The 22,608-nt window shown below is 32.8% G+C and overlaps 4 protein-coding genes across 9 annotated transcripts in view; 2 read left to right on the top strand and 2 right to left on the bottom strand.

Moving 5' to 3' along the window:
* The window catches only part of LOC105670042 (dipeptidase 1), a 126,965-nt gene extending 120,683 nt beyond the window's left edge, over nt 1-6,282 (top strand). The window contains exons 1-11 of one of the 4 annotated variants that reach the window (XM_012363341.2): nt 218-457; nt 2,631-2,781; nt 3,189-3,351; nt 3,619-3,902; nt 4,409-4,466; nt 4,904-5,080; nt 5,150-5,240; nt 5,502-5,577; nt 5,661-5,811; nt 5,913-6,028; nt 6,135-6,282. In XM_012363341.2, coding sequence (XP_012218764.1) covers nt 2,657-2,781; nt 3,189-3,351; nt 3,619-3,902; nt 4,409-4,466; nt 4,904-5,080; nt 5,150-5,240; nt 5,502-5,577; nt 5,661-5,811; nt 5,913-6,028; nt 6,135-6,219 — 1,326 coding nt within the window. In that variant the 5' untranslated portion in view covers nt 218-457; nt 2,631-2,656 and the 3' untranslated portion in view covers nt 6,220-6,282. Of the gene's footprint in view, nt 1-217; nt 458-496; nt 641-2,630; nt 2,782-3,188; nt 3,352-3,618; nt 3,903-4,408; nt 4,467-4,903; nt 5,081-5,149; nt 5,241-5,501; nt 5,578-5,660; nt 5,812-5,912; nt 6,029-6,134 lie in introns of those variants that run through there. The other 3 variants (XM_012363340.2, XM_012363338.2, XM_012363339.2) reach the window with 3 other exon arrangements.
* A 780-nt stretch (nt 6,283-7,062) lies between these two features.
* Nucleotides 7,063-11,031, bottom strand: LOC105669972 (ornithine decarboxylase 1-like). Its single transcript, XM_012363200.2, has 7 exons — nt 9,368-11,031; nt 9,193-9,269; nt 8,785-8,957; nt 8,406-8,706; nt 8,087-8,329; nt 7,813-8,021; nt 7,063-7,677 (listed from the first exon to the last, which is right to left on the bottom strand). Exons 1-7 carry the CDS (start codon nt 9,549-9,551, stop codon nt 7,578-7,580), a joined length of 1,287 nt encoding a protein of 428 aa, XP_012218623.1. The 5' UTR covers nt 9,552-11,031; the 3' UTR covers nt 7,063-7,577.
* Nucleotides 11,032-11,203: 172 nt separating this feature from the next.
* Pp2A-29B (Protein phosphatase PP2A regulatory subunit A) lies at nt 11,204-14,656 on the top strand. Of its 2 annotated transcripts, none has more exons than XM_012363399.2 (10): nt 11,204-11,493; nt 11,853-12,044; nt 12,152-12,371; nt 12,475-12,635; nt 12,712-12,867; nt 12,971-13,242; nt 13,320-13,514; nt 13,590-13,833; nt 13,932-14,175; nt 14,349-14,656. In XM_012363399.2, the coding sequence occupies exons 1-10, from the start codon at nt 11,410-11,412 to the stop codon at nt 14,351-14,353; spliced, it is 1,773 nt and encodes a 590-aa protein (XP_012218822.1). In that variant the 5' UTR covers nt 11,204-11,409; the 3' UTR covers nt 14,354-14,656. The 2 variants fall into 2 exon arrangements, with proteins under 2 accessions (XP_012218822.1, XP_067214712.1); XM_067358611.1 differs by having other exon boundaries at nt 11,205-11,493; nt 14,354-14,656.
* A 537-nt stretch (nt 14,657-15,193) lies between these two features.
* Nucleotides 15,194-21,765, bottom strand: LOC105670068 (uncharacterized). 2 transcript variants are annotated; one of them, XM_012363389.2, is made up of 10 exons: nt 21,247-21,765; nt 20,738-20,931; nt 20,405-20,644; nt 20,056-20,295; nt 19,845-19,940; nt 19,493-19,767; nt 19,324-19,422; nt 18,980-19,250; nt 18,649-18,893; nt 15,194-18,573 (listed from the first exon to the last, which is right to left on the bottom strand). In XM_012363389.2, the coding sequence occupies exons 2-10, from the start codon at nt 20,876-20,878 to the stop codon at nt 18,414-18,416; spliced, it is 1,767 nt and encodes a 588-aa protein (XP_012218812.1). In that variant the 5' UTR covers nt 20,879-20,931; nt 21,247-21,765; the 3' UTR covers nt 15,194-18,413. The 2 variants fall into 2 exon arrangements, with proteins under 2 accessions (XP_012218812.1, XP_012218813.1); XM_012363390.2 differs by having other exon boundaries at nt 21,394-21,765.
* Between the last annotated feature and the right edge of the window lie 843 nt (nt 21,766-22,608).

Here is a 22,608-nt window from a genome sequence, read left to right as displayed (position 1 = left end):
TAATCTTTTTTATGCCGAAGAAAATCATTTTTTGCGCCGATTAACACGATTCTTATCATGATTAAACGTAGAAATCGCGGTTTCAAAATTTATTTGTTTATGATTTCAAAAATTGAATCGATTGTAAGTTGATGGTGTGACTTATCTCTAATACAAAGCGATCTTTGCCACATCCTGTGATTACGCATTATCTAGCATGACCGATAGGAAGAAATGTCGATTGCCTTCCATTCGCGGACTGCAAATATCGAAAGTGCGCGCATTCTCAACGTCTTCACGTTTATTACATAAGTAGGAAATTTCGACGTCGTCATTGATATTAAGCTACTTAATACGGGTCTATTATACACAAAGAAGAAGAGAGAGATCACTTTCGTCGCGTTTGCTGCAGGAGTGAGAAGCATTGCTGCATACCGCGAACTTTATCACTCTCGACGCGGGGCATCAAACACAGCAGGTACCTATTATAAGCTAATGTATTATGAACTGTTGCATAAAGCTCCGTCGTATGTATATGTATGTATAACTACTAGAACCACATATTAAACGCGTTTCAAGGCGATCCATCTCTCACAGTGCATCGTCTGATCTCGGTACCACCGGTGGAATGCTTCGCTACTGTTCGGAATGGGTGAATTCAGTACTTATTGCATTGATTTATAAGTGCACAGTGTGTCCGATAGAATGTATTTTAACTGATGTTGAACAATTTGGAACGCACGATATTACGAGGGTTTTTGTATGATTCGGCACATCATTGCAGATTATCATCTACGTGTTATTAAAATGCTCATGCAATAAAGTAAAATAGTTTTAATAAAATGTCTCATGCATATGTAGCATTTTTCATATATTTATACATATAAAATTTTTCTGCTCAATTGTTAAAGCGATGCCGCAACTTCAATGCTGTTTATCAGATAATATAATTCAAGTATATTAATTACGCTTGTTTCTTATCAAAGTAAGAAAGTGTTTGAATATGACATAATGGAATTTTTGTGGAAAAACGATTGGATTCACTAATGCGATAAGCCGACCCATTTGTGTATCTGCTACTTTCTTATCTTTTTCAATTTAGTGTGTGAAAAATTCGATTAGTTCGCTTCATTAAATCGACACTGATGCGAATACGGTTAATTATATTTACGATACATTTATTACAACACTTTTAATTATAATACGCTTAATGACTAATCTATTTGCGAAGCATATCGAGATGATATATATAAATCTTTGCTTGCTTCGGATTTCGATCTGTCTTTTCAGTCAAATTACGTGATAACAACGTAAGAGATACTGGTAAATACTTCTTTTTTTTCGTAAGTACTTTTCGTACAAGTTTAAATCTACAATGTGCGTGGGTATAATAATAAGTTTTCTAATTTTTGACAAATTTAAATTATTGTATTTATATTATTGTTTTAAAAGACCGACCTAAAAGATCATCAGAAAGATTTATTCTCTTTGATCGAGAAGAGAAAGAAATAACTATTCCAAGATATTTCAAGTGTAATCACACGCACATCATGATACATTGTATACTGATAAAACGCATATCAAATGCTGATTTTGCTGAGCCATTTATACTGATTGTGAGATTTTTATCAAGCTTATCAAGCATTACGGCACGAGAACTTGATTGACAAATTGTTCTTTTTTTATCAAAGTAAAAAGTATTTAAATATCAAATAAATACAAACATTTATTAGATTTTTCACGATAAGTACGGTACTTTTTTTCTGATATTTTTTCGATATCACTTTTGACACATAATGACATGATTTATCGTTCAAGTTGAACCGCGTTATATAGTTTACATATTTAATATCAATTTTTATAATATTTAATTTAATTTCTTTTATAATAAATCGATTGATCTAAACCTGTCTAGAAATACTTTTAGTATTTTCATTATTAAATGAGTTGCAAATTTTTATGCTTACTTGCTACATAATTTATCGCGAGTTTAGAATTGTGTATAATAATGTTAAAAATATATAAAAATTTATACATAGAAAAAGTGTTTTGAAGGCACATTATCTAAAAAATTAATCAAAATATATATCTATCTGCGTATGCATAAATTTTAGATTTTTCGACCTTATTCTAGTTTCCTTCATGTTAGCAATTATGCTACAATCGTGCAAACAATTTGTCACATATTGAAGAGAACACACCCGAAACGCGTGCAATTGTGCTGTCTCATGTATTATCAATGGCGTCAATAACTAACACTTATCCAGACATAAGTGCTCTAAATGAATCAAAACCATTTATCATCCGCCCATCAAGCAATTACCTTCATGAAGAATTCCGACTAAACGTAAACATATCGTTGCTGAATCGTATATGTGTGCACAACTTCGGAAACATTTAATTTTGTCTGTAATTCAATGGTTAATAAATACAGCTGATTAGAAATACTTATAAAACTTGTTATGATAATGAGATATTTGCATAATCTGTACTTTTTGCACCAGTTTCTTCAAATATTATTCACACTCTCCTTTGAGGATTATTTTAGACGGAAAATGTTCCGTCTCAAAGGAGAATAAATAATATCAAATGTGATATAAAAAAATAATATGTATATAAATAGCATCTTTTTTTATATTTTTCTTTTCCAGACATTTCTAAATGTTGTACGGGAAAAATGGTGTACATTAACATCGCCGTCTGCTTATCAGTTCTTCTGCTCGTAATCGGATTATCCGTTGGGCTCAACGTGAACACCTTTAAAGGACGAGATGCCCTTGACTCGGCTCCCCTTATCGATGGGTAATTCAATCATACAATTGAGAGTATGTCAATAAAAAAACCGAATGACTTTTATTAGATCAATATTATTCAACGTCAATCGATGGTGATATAATACCGAAATTAAGTGTTATATTATGGAGAAACAAGTGTGTACGATTGATAACCAAATAAGACTGTATCTCTACTTTCATTGAAAAAGCCACTCAGTTTTTTTTTTCGTTAATATCTCTTTTCTTGTTTTACAAATGCATATTAAGCACGAAATTTTTTTTAACAATTTGTGCTATAAATTATTATTATACACATTGTATTATTATTTAAAAATAAAATTACCCGCATAAGAGTCTTAAACGAGCGATCGATAGAATTAATTCTTCCTCCTCTTTTAAATAATAATTATCATCTCTAATTATTTATGTTTGTAGACACAACGATCTACCGTATAATCTCTATGAAAAATTGAACAACAACTTATCGGCTTTTCGCTTCGAAGACAATTTAACTTACGATAGTATCTGGGGAAAAAGCGCTTGTGCATCATGCTTCACCGACCTGCCCCGGCTGGCTGCGGGAAAAGTGGGTGGACAAGTAAGTCAAAGCTAAATTAATTATCTCCAGCAGATTTATAATCTATTTGCTGTACAATTTATAAAATAATCGCATCACTTCAACACTTGCCTTTATTCCAAGAAATTCCGCTTTTATCATATTTTTCTCTTCTGCACGTCGCAAAAAATCTCATTATCTTGGATTCATTAAAAAATCTATTTACGAGATTTCTTGTAAAATCTCAATCATCAACTAACAAGTCATTTCCACGATGATGAATGAGTTGCGCGTGTTTGTTTTTTTCAGTTCTGGGTGGCGTACACATCGTGCGAGTCACAATACAAAGATTCCGTGCAGCTTACTTTACGTCAGATCGACGTAATTAGGCGATTAATTAAGCGATATCCAAACAATCTGCAATTAGTCACCGCCGCGACGGATATCGAGACCTCGTGGAGAAGCGGAAAAATAGCGTCCATGATAGCCGTCGAGGGCGGCCACTCCGTAGACTCAAGTCTGGCGGTTTTGAGGCTGTACTATAATCTCGGGGTTCGTTATCTCACTCTGACGCACACCTGCAACACGCCGTGGTACGTTGTCTGGTTTCTCTGATCGCGTACCGAACACAATAGAATCATCTTTCACTCTCTTATCATAATGAGATGCAAACGGAAGTGTACGTAATTCCAGTATTTAAAATGTGAATCGCAAGATGCGAACACGCGGCATCAAAGTTTTGTCGTTAATGAATTTTAAAAACGTTTATCTCTCTTGATGAAGCCTGATAATATGTATGAAGATATCATTTAGTATTTAAAACGTGAATCGCGAGATACGAAGACGCGGCATCGACTTTTCGTCGCTAATGAATTTTACAAACGTTTATCTCTCTTCATGAAGACTTCATGAAGATAATACGTATTAAGATATGATCTTAATTCAGCGATATCCAAATAACGTCATACAATGTGATGATTCTGCTTTTTTAAAAACGGGATACTACCAACAAACAATATATCACTTTTCTAATAGTCAAACGTTTAAATAATAAATTTAATTTGTTAAATAATGATAAATTTAATTTTCATTTCTACAGGGCTGATGCATCGACTGTGGACGACGGATCTGTGTACAATCTGACAGATTTCGGCAGAGTACGTGAGAATTATTGCATTTATTACTATTATTTTTAAATTTGATGCAATATTTTGTTTATTCTATATCGGGGAAATCCTGAATTATTACAAGTGTTCAGCCTATCTTGATAATTCTTAAGATTATGGGGGGCAATGATGTATTGATACGAAAATTCCTACGTAAGCCAAAAACACGACACACATCGATAAAAAATATATATCAGAAGGCTCGATCAGATGGCTACGTCAAAGATTAATTAAATCAAAATATGATTGTCTCTTGTGTTATTCGACTTTAATAAAGCTTTACAGCTCTTCGCGACAAATATAAAATTTCTTGTCAGCTCCTTTGTCATTTATCAATCGCATCATATCAAACAGAATAAGTTGATGCGATGTAAAAATTGCACATTTTGATCGCTACTTATCTCATAATAATACTTTATGAATAACAGGCGGTTGTTTACGAGATGAATCGAATTGGAATGCTAGTAGATTTATCTCACGTTTCGCATAATGTCATGAGAGAAGTGCTCGCTATAGCAAAAGCACCCGTGATATTCTCGCATTCATCCGCTTTCAGCGTCTGCAGGCATTATAGGAATGTTCCTGATGACGTTCTGCATCTAGTAGTGAGTACATGCAATAAAATATTTTTCTAGAAAGAAATACGTAAATTTCAAGAGCGTCCTTTCTTCCAGAAAAAGAATAACGGAATCGTTATGGTGAACTTCTATAGCGGATTCGTGAATTGCAATTCTTCGAGAAACGCGACGATGCAGGATGTCGTAGGTATTGTATTCAATTGTGGCTTATGATTTCATGCAATGTTCGTAGCATTCAAAGTATGCAATAATCTCATAAAGCTAAGCGAATAAAAATTAATTTTGTATGTTAAGAATAAATTCAATTAAAGATAATAACGCATATTTTACGAAATGATATATGATATGTATATAAATATTGTTTATGTGAGAATACATTATGATGTAATTTTCTTAATATGTTACAATCTTCAAAATTTTATATATATATGTGTGTGTGTACGTTTAGATCATATAAATCACATTCGAAACGTTATTGGAGTGGATCATGTTGGTATTGGTGGAGATTATGACGGCGTAAGCTCGTAAGTAATTATACCAATGCTAACATTACATAACAATGAGATGATAAATTAACGAACGGAATATGTCTCATGAAATTAATTAGAATGCCGGAAGGATTAGAAGATGTTTCGAAATATCCCGATCTATTTGATCGTTTATATGAAAACAAAGAAGGCGAACCAACGTGGACCAAAGAGGATTTGGAAAAATTAGCTGGAAGGAACTTTATTCGGGTTTTCCAGGCTACAGAAGCGGCAAGTGTCAAAATTACAATGAATATAACTCACTTAAAACAGGTGATATAAACATTTTATCTTGTTTTTCTTTATTTTATTAACATTTTTTTTTCAAATAGGTACGGGACTCTTTATCGTCCGAATCGCCTAAAGAAAATGTTATAACAGGAAAGGAATTACGTATTGCACAACAAAGGGAAGGTCTTACTCCGGGCTCATGTCAAACCGCAAAGGAGTAAGTGTTGTTTCACAGAACATTTATTAGAATAAACATTAATTGAAATTTCTGAAAAAGTGATGATTTTTAATATTCAATACTTAAAGTATTCTTTTTATTTTAGATGGCAGAATGTACAAGAAAAGAAGAAACGGAAAGTGGGAAAACTTCTTCCATGGTTCAGATTAGATATAACGGAACCGATGTGAAAACATAAAACAATATGTGATATTTTTCGTTAAAACTGATATTAAACAGCAAAGTATGAAAAATGATGAATAATATTATATTTACTTATTCTAATTTTCGTCAGTCATTAAATTTAACTTAGATATTTAAAAATTTTTTTATTAGAAAGAAAATATAAAGATCATTAGTTTGGTGATTTCTATGATTCTTATGGGCTAAATTAAGATATTCATAATGCTGTAAAAAGAGAGGATAAAAAGAGAAAGATAAATTACTTTTTATTAAAAAGATTCTATTAAAAAGAGAAAGATAAATATACAATTTACGATAAAAATCGCAAATTTGATACAATATTTTCGGCATATACAGGGTGTTTTATAATGTCCGTGCCAAAGCCATGCGTTAAGTAATACGTGTTGTTATTTTTCGTTGCCGTGCGATCGTCGTTGCTGTCACGCCTAAAGTGTACAGCCCATGGTTTAGTCACGCGCAACGCGTGATTATTCGTCAATCCTTTTTAATTAATATCTCAATTATTATTGCGAAAATTGCAAAACGGTAAAGGACTTTTCTATTCAGTTTACCGCACTCTACCCGCACACGAGCGTTGGCACGGACATTATGAAATACCCTGTATATTATATTAGAACGTATGCATATTCGACTCTTGAAGATATCTCTTCTAAAAACATTTTTTATATCAAATGTTTTATCATTACTGATATGTAGCTTTCCGTCACGCGAGATATAATTTAGATAAAACAATTTGAAGGAATTAAAGATATACCGATAAAAGTGCAAAAAAGATTTTATTAAAATAATCTGTTTTTAAAAATTTCTTTAAAACAATCAACTTCTAGTTTTGTTTCAAATAACTTACAGAGCTATAAATTAACAAAAAAATGATCAGATTTTAATAATCGCTAATTATAACATTATCTATATAAATAATAAATAGCATCTTTTTATTTTTTTCAAATTTTTTCTTTATTTTCCTGAAACATTGTCAAATAATATGTTATATTTTTTGTAAAAAATAATTTAAATCTTAAAGATATATTTTACATTTTATCATTTAATGTCACTTAATAATTTATAATAAAATACATAATAAAAGATAAAAATTCTACAGACACTTTCGCATTAAGATTCATACAAGTATATTTACTACACAAAACTTAAAACTACGGCATTCATTATCACTAATTTACACATATGATATTGAGAGAGATTATTAAATAGACAGTTAGATATTGAGAAATTATTCGTAAATATATACTATCGTAAATAATAAATTGAACAATCAAAATTGTACAACAAATTTATCTTTTCTTAATCCTATTTTATGAAATTAATTTACTGACAATTTTAATTACTGTCAGCGGCTCTCAATGTAATTTTCCCTTTGCATTGATTCGGACCATTCTATGAATTCTTTAGACCTTTGCATCAGTTTAATTTCCGTCATTAAATTTTCCCTGGAGATGTTAACACCTTATTATTAAATTATACGACAAGAAATAGGCTACATCTATGAATTGTAAATTATTTTCACACAAACGTAACATAATATTCGTAAGTGTTACATTTGAAAAAGATATTAATCGACTAACCATTGTCTTTTTCTAATAATCGGTACGACTGTTGGAGTTGGGAATCCATTAAATGTGGAGCATATAGATAAAGTGTAAGCACCCATGTCTTCCCAAACCAGCCAATCGCCAATGTGAAGTTCCGGCAATAATGCATTTTGAAAAATTACATCATACGAGTCGCAAGTTGGTCCCCATAAAGTCGAAAGAAATTTTTCATCGCTCGCCGGCTACAATAATAAATTCATTGTTTACAAAAAATATGTAGATAGATATGTCTGTAAAAGAAAGTTACCTCGAAGAGAATTTTCGGGATTCTGTTAGTCTTTAAACCCATTAATTCCTCTATAAATGAATTATATGTTCCAACGTTTATGTAATACATTCTCGTAATTTTGTCATTTTTATGAGCAAGTCGTTTGGAATGCAAGTATGAAGCCAGAGTAAATGCTGATGCAACGTAATATCTGCCAGGCTCGCTAATAACTTTTATGTTGGGATCAAGATCTTGGATTGCATCGTTAATTAAATTGGCAAGCTGATAACATGGTAAATATTGAATCATTTATATTATAGAAAATCAAATAAATCGAGAAACAACGTAATACACATACCTTATCAATCTCCGTTCCTTTCTCGCCGGGAAAACCGCCACCGATATCAATTAATCGCACGTCTTTGCAGCCCATCTTTTCGGCGATTGTGATCAATCGTCTGCACATCGCAATGCCTCTACTGAATGCGTTCAGCTCTCCGCACGGACTGCCGACATGAAAACTGAAGCCGTGCAGAGTCAAACCGAGATTCATTGTGAATCGTATCAATTGCACGGCCTCCTCATCCGGTTCGCAGCCGAATTTCAATCCAAGATCAACTTCGGAGTTTTTTGCATCACATCGTATACGTATCACTATTCTGTAAGATCATCGCGGGAGATTATTGTATGATAATCACAAAGGATGAATAATATCACGATGATTTTTTTACACTCACTTGGCCTGAGGATAAAGATCTTTAATCTTCAACAGTTCCAGCTTGCTGTCAACTGTCATCTGCGTAACACCCATTTTCTTGGCATATTTGATATGAGATGGGCACTTGTACGGATTTGCGAATATGATCCGATCACCGTGTACACCATATTGCATTACTTGTTTAATTTCTTGCTGTTGCGAACATTACGTAAAACTATACTTATCATTCTTCTTAGAATTTTTTATGATTAATGAAAGAGAACGGATAAAAGATGATAATGCGATAATAAATTAAAAGATAATAAACGAAATAAAGATAATTACGATTAGCGAAATATTGCACAATTTATAATATTTAAGATATATAGATATATAGATTATAATTTAATGATAATGAATTACAGTATTATATTGCACAATAATTTACCTCAGATGCGCAATCAAAACCAGCATTCAAAGCGGCTAATATTTTGATTACTGTAGGATCGGGATTACATTTAATCGCTGAAATTTTTGAAAAAAATGAAATATTTTGGTTTTTTGATAACCTAAACGACGTTGTAAGCGAAATATTAAAAAAAAGTGTAATGCGGCGAACATACCAAAGTGCGGAGTAACCCGTGGAAGTTTGGTCACCCATTCGTGATGTTTTTTAATAACATCACCGATGTCGACGATATAGAAACCGTCTTCTTGATTGTTTATATTAATTATAGTTTTAATAATATCCATATTGTCCACTGCATCGTCAAAGACTTTAATCTCGTTGAAGTCGTCGAGAGACATGTCCGAGCAGCTACCCGCAGGAGGCAAGAACACTAAACTGTCCGAACGAAATGTGCCGATGTCTTTGAGAAAGTAAATCAGCTTGACTACTTATAAATTCTCCGATACGTTTCGATAAGCTATTCCTATACTGAATCGTGATTACGCATCACAATCACGAATAATCCAATTTTACATTTACTTAAGATAAGATTGTTAGAATACAATGCAAGTTGTAAAAGGTTTTGCGCGCAATGATCTATTATCATATAGGAAATAAATAATTGCGTAAAAAGTTATTTGATTAGCGTGCGCGATAAGAATTTACAAGATTTTACAAGATTCAGAGCGAGGGAGATACGAAATGAAAGACACATGATTCTGTTGGGAAGTACAGAGATAAATGTAGGATGTATCCCACATTTACCTCTGTACTTCCCAACTTAAGAACTGATGTGTTTTCCATTACAAACAGGCGCCGCGGAACCGTGGGGGGAGGGGGGGGGCAGAGAGGCGACCGCCCACCTAGAGATAATTCAGGGGAGGCGTAGCCCTCCCTGAAATTTTTCTGCTTTCTTCAGGTATTTCATGATCGAAAATATTGAGTATCAAATATTTACATCAAAGGTGGAAAAATGGGTTATTTTTCTTTTCTTTTCTTTTTTTCTTTTTTTCCTTTTTTTTCCTTTTTTTTGACTATTTACTCGTTTAATTAAAGTACACTATATAACGAAGAAAATTAAGCGCATTAAGTTAATTAGAACAAAAAATCTGTACATATTTTTCGCACATTTATACTATCCACTGAGTGACCTATTATTTGGTGTTTGAATGGAGTTACTACATATACATATACATATTATGAATGTATTATGTATCCCCTTTATAAATTTTGCCCCCTAAGATAAAAAATACTTCCGCGGTGCCTGATTACAAACAATGTATTTTATACTCGTAATTTATCTACAAATCAGGAATAGGCACTAATTTTATAAGTAATATAATTATACAAGGAAATATTGTATAAGAAAATATGGCACAAGGAAATAGAAAATATGCTGCAGGGAAATATGGTTAAAAAAAATTTTTAAGGAAAAAATTATTAACTACGTCTTGATAATTGCATCTACTGTCTAAGAAATTGCGACTTATTGCGATTTTAATTATTAATATTATTTTTCTTTTACAAATAAATTTATTCTAGTTTTAGATGAAAGTATTAATTGTAAAAAAATATGAAAATTAAATTAATTAGTACTGAATATGCATTATAGATAGACGTATATAAAAAATACAGCTAGTATAAATTTTATTCAATTAACATAAGATAGTTAATATAAATTATTAATGCTCCTGTAATTTATTATTTCATTTTTTCGAAAATAATGCATAACGAGAAATTCTTATCGCATCAGGCATATTGCAAGAATTTGAGAAATCCTGTACTCTAAAATGAATGATGTAGTATTAAGAATATAAAATTCAATAAAAAATTACTTTATTTGAAAATAAATCTTACAGAAATAATTGAAATAGAATCAATAAATATTTAATGTGTTTTGTTCTTTCTAAACGTAGGTATCGCGTTCGTAGACGCGTCGCACGAAGAGCACGCCATCCGGCGACAAATCAAGTTATTATTATTGTTAGTGATTCACGAAGTCGCATGTGTCGCATGGAGCCGCGAGGTGAATTCCAAAGGAGTTGCTAAATTATTAACAGTGTCTCGTAATTATGCTGTAATTACGCGCTCAACTTCGTTCGTGAACGGTATCCATCTTGAACGAAAACACAAGCATCGGCATCGACACGTCAACGCGACACAAGGAAGTCTCACCAACGTACGGCGTACGGAATTGCCAGTTGATCCGGTAGCAAGATGGCAGCGAGCGACTCCACCACGGACGACAGCCTCTACCCGATCGCTGTTCTGATTGATGAGTTAAAAAACGAGGACGTTCAGGTAATCATAACGATTTTCACGAACTAGCTTGTCATTTCCTCCTGTCTTCTTCGAAATTTTTTTCTCTTTGGTATTATCTGGTTAATGAATAAATCGTCCAAGATAGCGCTACTCGAAAGAGGAGCTGTAATATTTTTTAATGCATTTTTACACTTAATATTGCAATCTCGAATATATATATAGTACACATAGTGTAGATTGATAGTAAGCTGATACAATTTGTTTGAAAGAGAGCCCTAGCGAAAACTGAAATTTGGAACACTTAGGATATTCAAAGAAGCAGCCTTTATTCACTTCTTTCATTTACTGTTGATGTAGATAAGAAAGGTGATTCATATTTTGATTTTGATTTTTTTCAGCTACGTCTCAATTCTATCAAGAAGTTATCAACAATTGCGCTTGCGTTAGGTATTGAGCGAACAAGAAGTGAGCTGATACCGTTTTTGACAGAAACTATTTATGATGAAGATGAAGTTCTCCTTGCATTAGCTGAGCAACTTGGTACATTTACTCCTCTCGTTGGTGGACCAGAATATGTGCACTGTCTATTGGTAATAATCTATTTGATTTATTTTGAATAATATTTTATACAAGTTCAAGATTCAATATTTCTCTTGTTCAACTTATCAAGGAAATAAATATTGAATCTTTATTTTAGCCACCACTTGAATCTTTGGCCACTGTGGAAGAAACTGTTGTGCGCGACAAAGCTGTGGAATCTTTAAGAAATATCGCAAGCCAACATAGTCCTGCAGATTTGGAGGAACATTTTGTTCCTTTGGTACAACGCTTAGCATCAGGGGATTGGTTTACGTCAAGAACATCAGCATGTGGCTTGTTCAGTGTTTGCTATCCAAGAGTGAACCCAGCTATCAAAAGTAATTTTATAATTTTATCCTACTCATAGATTTACACTGTATCAATTCTTAATTTTTAAAATGCATATTGAACCTAACATTTTTGCAAACTTGAATGTTGCAGCGGAGTTGCGAAATCATTTTCGCACCTTGTGCCAGGATGATACACCTATGGCGCGACGATCAGCTGCGTCTAAACTAGGTGAATTCGCAAAAGTTGTGGAAATTGAGTATCTTAAATCTGATTTAATACCCATGTTTGTTATACTCGCTCAGGATGAACAAGTGCGTCAAAACTATGAAACTCAGAACTTCCCGTCATGTTAATTAGAATGAGATTTTTATCATAATAATTTTTTAGGATTCGGTTCGTCTTTTGGCAGTTGAAGCCTGTGTCAGCATTGCAGCATTGTTACAACAAGAAGACGTTGAACAGTTGGTTATGCCTACGCTTCGGCAGTGCGCTAGCGATCAATCATGGCGCGTTCGTTATATGGTGGCAGACAAGTTTACTGATGTATGTATGATTATTCAAAATTTAAGCACAAAGAATTTATTTCGAGATAAAAATTTATTGTTTTACAAGATTATATAAATAATATCTACATATTTTTTTATAGCTGCAAAAAGCTGTCGGTCCAGAAATAACGAAAACAGATCTTGTGCCAGCATTTCAAGTATTATTAAAGGATATTGAAGCAGAAGTGCGGGCTGCGGCTGCTGATAAAGTCCGCGATTTCTGTCAGAATCTTGATCAGTTCAATCAAGAGTCTATAATAATGACTAATATATTACCCATAGTTAAAGAACTTGTAGCAGATCCAAATCAGCATGTTAAGTCAGCTTTGGCAAGCGTGATCATGGGATTAAGTCCCATACTCGGCAAACATAAGTGAGAATAAATGATTTGGATATAATTTTCAGATGAAGCAAGCAATCAATTAATAATCATATTTTATATTTTTGCAGTACGATCGAGCATCTACTACCTTTATTCCTATCCCAGCTTAGAGATGAGTGCCCCGAGGTGCGACTCAATATCATTAGCAACTTAGAATGTGTTAACGAAGTTATTGGAATACAGCAGTTGTCGCAATCCCTCTTACCTGCTATCGTGGAATTAGCCGAGGACTCTAAATGGCGTGTGCGACTGGCCATCATCGAGTAATTACATTTATTTATCTAATTTAAATAAAAACAAAAAAAAATAGTACATTATACCAATAATTCAAATTTCAGATACATGCCGTTGTTGGCCGGACAGCTTGGAGTGGAATTCTTTGACGAGAAATTAAATTCTTTGTGTATGACTTGGTTGGTGGATCATGTTTATGCTATTCGGGAAGCGGCTACGTTAAATCTGAAGAAACTGGTGGAAAAGTTTGGTCCTGAATGGGCACAGAATACTGTGATTCCCAAAGTATTAGCTATGTCCAGGGATCAGAATTATCTACATAGAATGACATGCTTGTTCTGTATTAATGTAAGCTGCGTAATTGTGGTGCAAGACTTTAAAACTGTGAATCCAAAATCCATATTGCAACACACATGAATTTATATACATTTGTACTTTTACAACAGGTTTTGGCAGAAGTGTGTGGTCCGGAAATAACAACAAAGGTGATGCTTCCAACGGTACTGACAATGGCTACCGATAACGTTGCGAATGTAAGATTTAATGTCGCTAAGACTCTCCAACGGATTGGACCTTTCCTCGAACCGTCAGCAGTTCAAACTCAAGTAAAACCCATTCTTGATAAACTCAACACTGACAGCGATGTAGATGTGAAATATTTTGCTTCGGAAGCAATTGCTGGCATTGCAGGTAAACATATCGCTATTATACCTTGTTAACGTGTAAGAAATAAATGATCGGCATGTTTGAAGACGCGGTATGCACCGCGCACATATGTGTTTCTATTTTATTTTATATAGAATAAATCAATTTACTAATTTCTTTCTGAATCACATTTGGCTTTAATCATGGTAACTTTTCAGCGTAGGTTGAAGAGTAAAATGCATTTATCACGTATTCAACAATATTCAACTTAAATTTGAGAGAAAAATAACATGCCACAATACTTCACTTGCATATGGCAACAGGTAATATTAATGCACAGTCGGAGCAGACTTTGATAAGTCATACAAATTATATAATTAGCAGATTATGTTAAACCTATTTTAAGTTATGTTGTATTTGTATACCTGTAATTACATTAATAAGTATAATATTCAATTTAATTGGTAACATGTATTTCTCATACGTACGTAATTGTCTTAAAAAATAATATGATAACAAAAAGAAATTTCTTTGCATTATTTCTCTGAACAGGCACCTTAGAACCTGCAACTAAAATCTCAATATTATCTTATTTCCCCAGATAATATTATCTTATCTACTTCCTAAATAATTAATGCTTACATTACTTCTAAATGAAACAAAATGAGTCTTTCGTTACAATTCATTTTATTACATAGCTATTAATGTGAGAGAACATTATATTATATATCACAGCTTATTACTATTATTATTTGATAAATCCGATACATGTATAATATTCTGAAGATAGAATACACTGGTATCATAAAAACATTAAATTTAACATAGTCATTTCCAAGTTTTATCCGTATGATAGCGAACAAAATTAATCGTACAGATCTTAGATTATTACAAATCTAAAAATATATAATTTCACTCTTTTTACAGAATAAAATAAAATTTCATTGAATAATTATTGCATCTTATTTATATGTGTAAGTAATACATTTTGAAACATAAGGCGCAATCAATAGATAACTTTTAACATAATTGACATGATTCTAGGATAGAACACACAGTAATATGAATTTTGTTAATTTATTTTCTGCATTCGTACTATTTTTGCATTGTTTTCAGAGGGACGTAGCGTATATATTAAACATTGCATTGTATTTACTATGTTTCTTGAATTTTTGAATCAGTGATTTTAATATGATTATAATATCAGAGAGAAACGATTAATTGTAAGATAAATATTTCTTCTATTTATTCTATATTCAATATCTACACACAAAATCTTTAATTGATATTAGGTTGTTAATGCTTGAATTCTTTTTAATATTGTTAATATAATTTATCAATAACAACTTCTATATATGGTATATGATGCATTATGTGATTCTTATATAGAACACCATAGAAGAAATAAATTCCTATTGAATTCAAAACTTTATTTCACATACATATCACTAAGATCTATGAAATATAATATCTATAATTATTTTATGTATGAGATGTCTTATAGAAATAATTTCGATTGAAACTGTAAATATAAATAATATTCACGATAAAATAATGTTCGCGATTGCTATATAAATTTCTAATATAACGAAATTGTAACATAATTATTCAATTATTATGATCCATATAATATTACCGCGGCTATTGCGCTTTTAAATGTTCTCTTAGTTTAACAGCGATGTTTTAATATTACATTTTTTCAACTTTTTATATAATATTCTATTTTAGCAGAATTTTACTACGAGCTCGTCAAAGATTCTCGTTTAATCTGTGTTTTGTTTATGATTCTGGTAAAATAAAAAATAATTGACAAAAATTTCAGAAATCGAAGATTTGTTCGCGTCGAATGCCCCATGTTGGGGCATTCGACGCGAACAACCCTATAAATCTATAAACTTTTTTGCTATTGATATTCACTCATTCAAGAATCTATCGTTTGTTTTAACAAATAATCTAATTATAATCTTTTTCATATAACACTCCTCTTAAATATATCTATATATATATTTATCAATAAATTATAAGTAATTAATATATACTAAAAATTAGTAAATTCTTAAATGTAATTATAAATATGAATACATTGCATCAATATTTTTTAGTATTATGACTGTGTGCTTATAAATACTATAATATATTATATAAATTGCCAAATTAATAACAAATCACAAAAACATAGCCAAATTTTAACTGGTGTAAGTCAATATAAAAATTTGATACATTATTAATGATATACAGGGTGGCCCCGAACGTTTCGGTGTTCAGTAAATACCGTAAATGTAATGAATATCCGCGTATTCTTCGTTTGAAAAAATTCTAGGCATTTTTAAGCAAATCCAATAAGAATTACTTCTCAAAAGTAGATTATACGGAGTTCTGTGCAATTGTTGCGTAGTTAGACGTTACCCGCACTCATGTAATCTAGGAATGGCTTAGTGCGTGGTTGGGATAGAATATTCTACGCGCTGGGGGATGGAGTGAGGATGGCTTCCTCCCGCACGCAAGCTACGCGACGTACCGTCGTACGTATGCGCTCCCTTTTTTGTACCTTTGAAACTGGCTATCTCAAAACCTATGGACTGTACTACAGTCGCTTTCATCTCATTTGAAAGATAATTTAATTTTCTACAACTTTTATTTTGGTACTATTTGTTAAAAAACGCATACTTTCCCTGATATTTGTAAAAATGTATAAAATAATCGTGATTTCAGGGGTTTTTGGGCGCTAACTTTTTAAGGAAACATTTTTCGACCCATGTTTGTATGAAATTTTTGGTTCAGAATCAAATTTCCTATAAGATCTCAAAACCTCGCCGGAATGTTCGGGGTTACCCTGTATATGAACACAATATAACTGAGTGATAAAATAATCGAAGTTATAACATATCTTGTACATTTTGTGTAATCTTACACAATATTATTAGGTGTTAAACTTAATTCCCGTCGTTTTTTCGTCTCCAAAATTGACTTGTTTCGAAGGGAAGATGAGTGAATACCTTAATCAAAGTAATTTCCTCCATTTTCTATTACTTTGTCCCTTCTCTCCGGCAACAGGGCAATTCCACGACGGTAGAACGTGGTGTCTTTCGAGGTGATCCGTTCATCCACTCATTTTTGGACTTCTTCGTAACTGGAGAAGTGTGTGTCCGTAAGTGCGTGTTGCATCGACCGGAAGAGATGGTAATCCGACGGTGCCAAGTCTGGAGAGTACGCTGGATGCGAGAGGATTTCCCATTCAAGCTGCAGAAGTGTCTGCTTCGTGCTTTTTGCAACATGCGGTCGAGCGTTATCATGCAAAAGAATGACTTTGCGTCGATTGTTGGCTACGGATGGTCTTTTTTGCATCAACGCGTCACTCAATCGGCATAATTGCTGTTGGTGGCGATCAGCTGTAATGGTTTCATTTGGACGCAAGAGCTCGTAATACAGCACACCCTCCTGGTCCCTTTTTTTGGCTGTCCGGAACGTTCTTTGTCTTTCACGTCAAAATCACCGTTTCGAAAGCGTTCAAACCAAACTCTGCGTGTTCTTTCCGATGGAGTTCATCACCATACACTTCGGATAATAAGCGATGCGTTTCAGCTGCGGTTTTCTTGAGGTCGAAGTAGTGAAGAAGCACATGTCGGAAAAGCAGCTTATCGCGGTTTATTCTTAATCGATTGGAAAATCTTTTTGACGTCGAGAAATCCAACCTGTGAGAACTGAATCTTTCAGTAATGTCTAAACTACAAAAAACATGCAACTTTACCGTCGAAACTCGCCAGCACTCTCTTTGTGCCGGCACCCTCTAGTAACGAGCAGCAGGAATTAAGTTTAACACCTAACATATGTATAATATATTGTATAATATATTGTATAATATATATTGTATAATATATATTGCGTAATATAAGATATAAAGCTTATACAAAATTGGTTTGTTTTATATACTTAGAAACATATAAGGTACTAATGAAAACTAATAATTAATCAGGAGATGTAAAATATGAAAGTTTGGCAACTGTTTTTTTTCAATGAAATAATAGGCATAGTACATTTCGTAAGTTAATTTTTTTTTATAAAATAAGTTAGCTATTTAATAAAATAATTTTATTTTATAAAACAGCTTTATTTTATAAAAAATAAATTAAAAGTTTCGATTGGAAATATACTATGTCTAAATTATCATCGCTATGTACATACGCTTTTGACAAGCGTACAAGATCTATACTATCACCTACTTTTCCTACCTTGAAATTATTTCAAGCAGGAAGATACCTTTATTTTGCAATGGCAAATGTAGATTATATCGAAGCCGTATCCGATTTCGTTAAGTCCACCGAAATCGTATGACTAATTGTCGTGACATGTGCAGCTCCATCACTTTCACTACCACTGTTAACAATATTTAACGACGAGATTTTGGCTCGTTGATATGCCACAACGGTGTTCAAACTTAAGAATCTGGAACAAATAATTCTGTTTCCATAAACTGAACGCTAATATTATGATTTTTCTGAAAAATAAGCGTTTACGTACCTTATACAGACATACATAATCAGTAATGCACTTCCAGCTGCGAGCATTCTAATAATTGGCCCTTCTACAAGTTGAATGACTATCCATGCAGCGGCGGAAGATGCACACATCGTGGTAACAATTGCGATAGTTTGTAGACAATGGCGTGGAGTCAAACTATTTTGCCAATCCAATCGACTGGCATGTTCAACATTATACTTTGTATTGCACACTTTGCAAATGAGACTGTCAGCATTTACAGAACTCTAAAGAAGAAATCACAATTGACGAGATATTCATATTGCGCTGAAAGCGATCGATACACAAAAACAAAACATCCTAACTCTTTTACCTCAACGAGCCAACGACGCAGACAATCGTGATGTACAGCGCTTACATCACCTCTACAATGGCATGGTTGTATGAGCGGACCAGCATCTTGTCGGTCGCTGTCATAACAAATCCAACAATCTTTACTATTAATCGACGAAGCGTCGGAAAGGAATGCGGTTTCTTGAGATGCATTCTTTTCTTGCAATTCGATTTCTTTTATATGTTTCCCCTGATCCAGATCTAATTTCTTCAATATACGCTTGGGATTTAGAATCCATAATTGCTCTGGGCTGAAACAAGAAATAAAACAACATTGTAGATAAGAATATGTTACAAGAAAAATTTTGTTTTTAAAAAACATACCTCATACAGTTCCACAAAACGCAAGGAAACCAGAGTGCTACGCCAACTTCAATGACACGAAATACAACGTCATGCCAATTTCGACTATACAATGGTACTCTAAAAATATGAATAAGTATAAATGTTAAGAAAAATTTTTTTAAATATATGTATTTTTTTATTTTCTTACTTTGTTTTCCAAAATTCACTGAGGGTCTCACTGAATAGGAAACCCACTACTATAAACAGCATGAATGCTTGAGAGAGTAATCCAAATCTTGACTGATGTAATTGTGATGTGTTCACATGTTGCATCTGCAAAGGCTCGGCTGTAGATGTAGAGGGAACTGGGTCAAATAATTTCGCTGTTACTTGATCCTCAGCTTGGCTCTTCACTTCGTCAGCTGTACGTTTATTTGTTGCAATGGAAGCAACTTGATATTCATTTAAGAATCCACCGCGAACCTAATAATAAAAAGTGTTATAGATATAATTTAACAATATAAAAGCTATAATAATGAACATATGATATAAAAGCATACCTTGAAAAATACTTCCACGCCATATATCAAGAAGAAAACCACTACAATAAACAGAAGTACTGCGTAACAACCATTGAATATATGTGTATAAAAGCTCTGTAAAAAAAAAACCAGAATTTTATAAGCAAATGATTAAATATGCATATGTGCAAATCTACAAGATATTGTAATATAATTTTTTTAAATTATATTTTTTGTTCTATTTGCTTACTTGATCTTCTTGTGAGTATGCTTGAGCTGTAATGCATTCCGCGAATAGAAGAGAATATGTTAATATGTTGAAAACGACGAAAGCTAGAAAAGATTTTGATAAAAACTGAGGCTTGTCCCATCGAATGTCCCTTAGATGAACTACCTCAGCCCAAAAACAAACAATTAACGATGATCCACTTAAGAGTAATGGATAATAAGCTGACAGGAAACTTCTGGTCCAACCTTCTTTAAAAGAAGTCTGTAAAAAGGAATTAATGCATTAAAGTAAATTATGTTTTTCAAAACTACAAATATTTGCATAAAAATTATTGACATGTTTTCAAGACTACAAATATTTGTTTACATACCGGTGACGTAAAGTATGCGCCTCTTATAACTGATGCAAGAAAAACTACAAAATATAATAATTTCTGAGTGGTAACTCTGCAGGCTCTCAAAAATGACGGTGCCTTCATTTTTTGCCATTCAACAACAATACATGTGACAAGTTGTATCAAACAAACAAAAGCTAATACGAAAAAGATTGTGGCAAAGGCAATATAATAGCTTAGATTTGGGATATGACATTCCGGTCCATCAAATTGAATCTAAAACAAAATAACAATTAAGTATTAAGTATTAAATCATTTTGAAATAACTTAATGTAATCACATCAATTTCATTTATAGTCAAAGCATTACCTCACATAAGCAAGTTCCATTATGGCATTCCCCGTGGCCAGAACAGTTTTCAATTCCACAACTGTTGTTCCAAGCCATCATACCAAACTTAACTAGTAAAGACAATGGATTCTGTGTGCTTAGTGCAATCATTTGTTCCATGGTCTCTTTAGAAACAGAGCAATAGCTCTGTTACAACTCTCTGGTTCAAAGTTCTGTTTTGAAATACAAGCATGCTTATCTTAATTGCTCTCTTGCATATCACATATTGATTACAAAAAATAATCAAGTACCATATTTTAATTTTTAAAAAATGCATAAGTGATTAAAGAACGATCCATAACAATTTAAAATCACGAAAAAGCTGTAAAATTTAAAAAAAAATACACTTTGCAGACTGAGAAAACTATTTTAGCAAATTATTCTAGTGCACAAAAAAAATTATTCACTAGTCATTGAAGCGAAAATTGCGTCAAAATGTGGATAACGTTATTTGATTACTATTTATATCAGGTAGTAAAAAACGATACCGAGAAGCAAGTCCGTTGATAATGATATCAAGAGGAAACCACGTATTTCCATAAGATATCATATATTCGTCCAAAGATTTCCAAATTTCGCCCGAGAGAAAATACAATGTACACTGATAACAAATTGTGAATATCGTCAACACTAACGGCCAGAAATCAGTTCTTCCGATCGGGAAAATGGGTTCCTTCCTCATTAACTGACCCGTTTAGTCGACCCAATATTGCGTATACACTACGTGCAGAGCTTACGGTGCAAACTAAGTACAAGTGTACGCATCGACGCTGAGGGCTAGTGTCCGCTTAATCAGCTGTCAATATTTTGCACAATGAAATGTCGTCGTCACTGATCGTCACGCTAAGCCGCGACGTTTAATTGTACGGAAACGTAAAGCACCAAGTCATTTATGTCGCGTTCGAAGAATAGCGTCAAACAATGAAGAGCCCTTCTTCATACTACTCTTCCGACAACGCATTCTTCGCTCGACTCCATCTAATTGCGACTGTAAAACAGCCGTCAGTGACGCAAATGCAATGCCCGTTTCAATGTAACAAGATGACTAACTTGTCCAGATTTCACCAATGATAGACCTGCATCTCTTAATCACTGTACACAATGTACTTTACTTTAATATTCTGTCGCTTTTCTTCTATTTGTAAAATCAAAATTCATATTATTTGAAATCAGAGATTCGGTTTAATTTTATCGAATCCAAGTTTTAATGTTGCAGAAAACGTGCTACACGAAAATAGGCTATTTGTCCAACACAATAATCGATGGAAAATGCATATGTGGAAAGATTGGTTCTAATGTACTTTTCATCTTGGCGTGTGGCATTTCTGTCGCTTTCTGGAAACAGTTCTTTAGCACTACATCGACAGTCTCGATGTTCTTTATGAAACATTGTGGCTGATGGTCGATATATTTATCTGACTCTCAAAATATTCTCTTCAATTGTGTTTAGCTCTACAAGACACAAACGAAATCATTCAAGGCAAGATTTTTAACGAAATTATCTTTAATCTACGATTCACACAAATTTTTTTTTTAAAGATTAAGCCGTATTAAGTATATTATAAAGTTATATAATATATATTTTGCGACATATAGAATGTACTTTTAAATGCAAGCTGTACTTTTATTATTGTGATACTTATATGCTTTTGTGAATTCGAAAAATTTCAGTTGTCATTGCTAATATGAAACGTATCGCATGATCTTTAATATAAAAAATTAGTCTTTCATAAACAAGTAACCTATGTTGAAAATTTAATAACAAGATATTCAATGTTAATCAACTTTATTGCTACTGTAAAATACAGACATCCAGATGTTACCATAAATTTTAAAGCTATTTAAAACTA

This window comes from Linepithema humile, chromosome 7 (assembly GCF_040581485.1).
Source record: "Linepithema humile isolate Giens D197 chromosome 7, Lhum_UNIL_v1.0, whole genome shotgun sequence".
Classification (NCBI taxonomy): domain Eukaryota; kingdom Metazoa; phylum Arthropoda; class Insecta; order Hymenoptera; family Formicidae; genus Linepithema; species Linepithema humile.
This window is presented reverse-complemented; position numbering and strand designations above follow the sequence as displayed.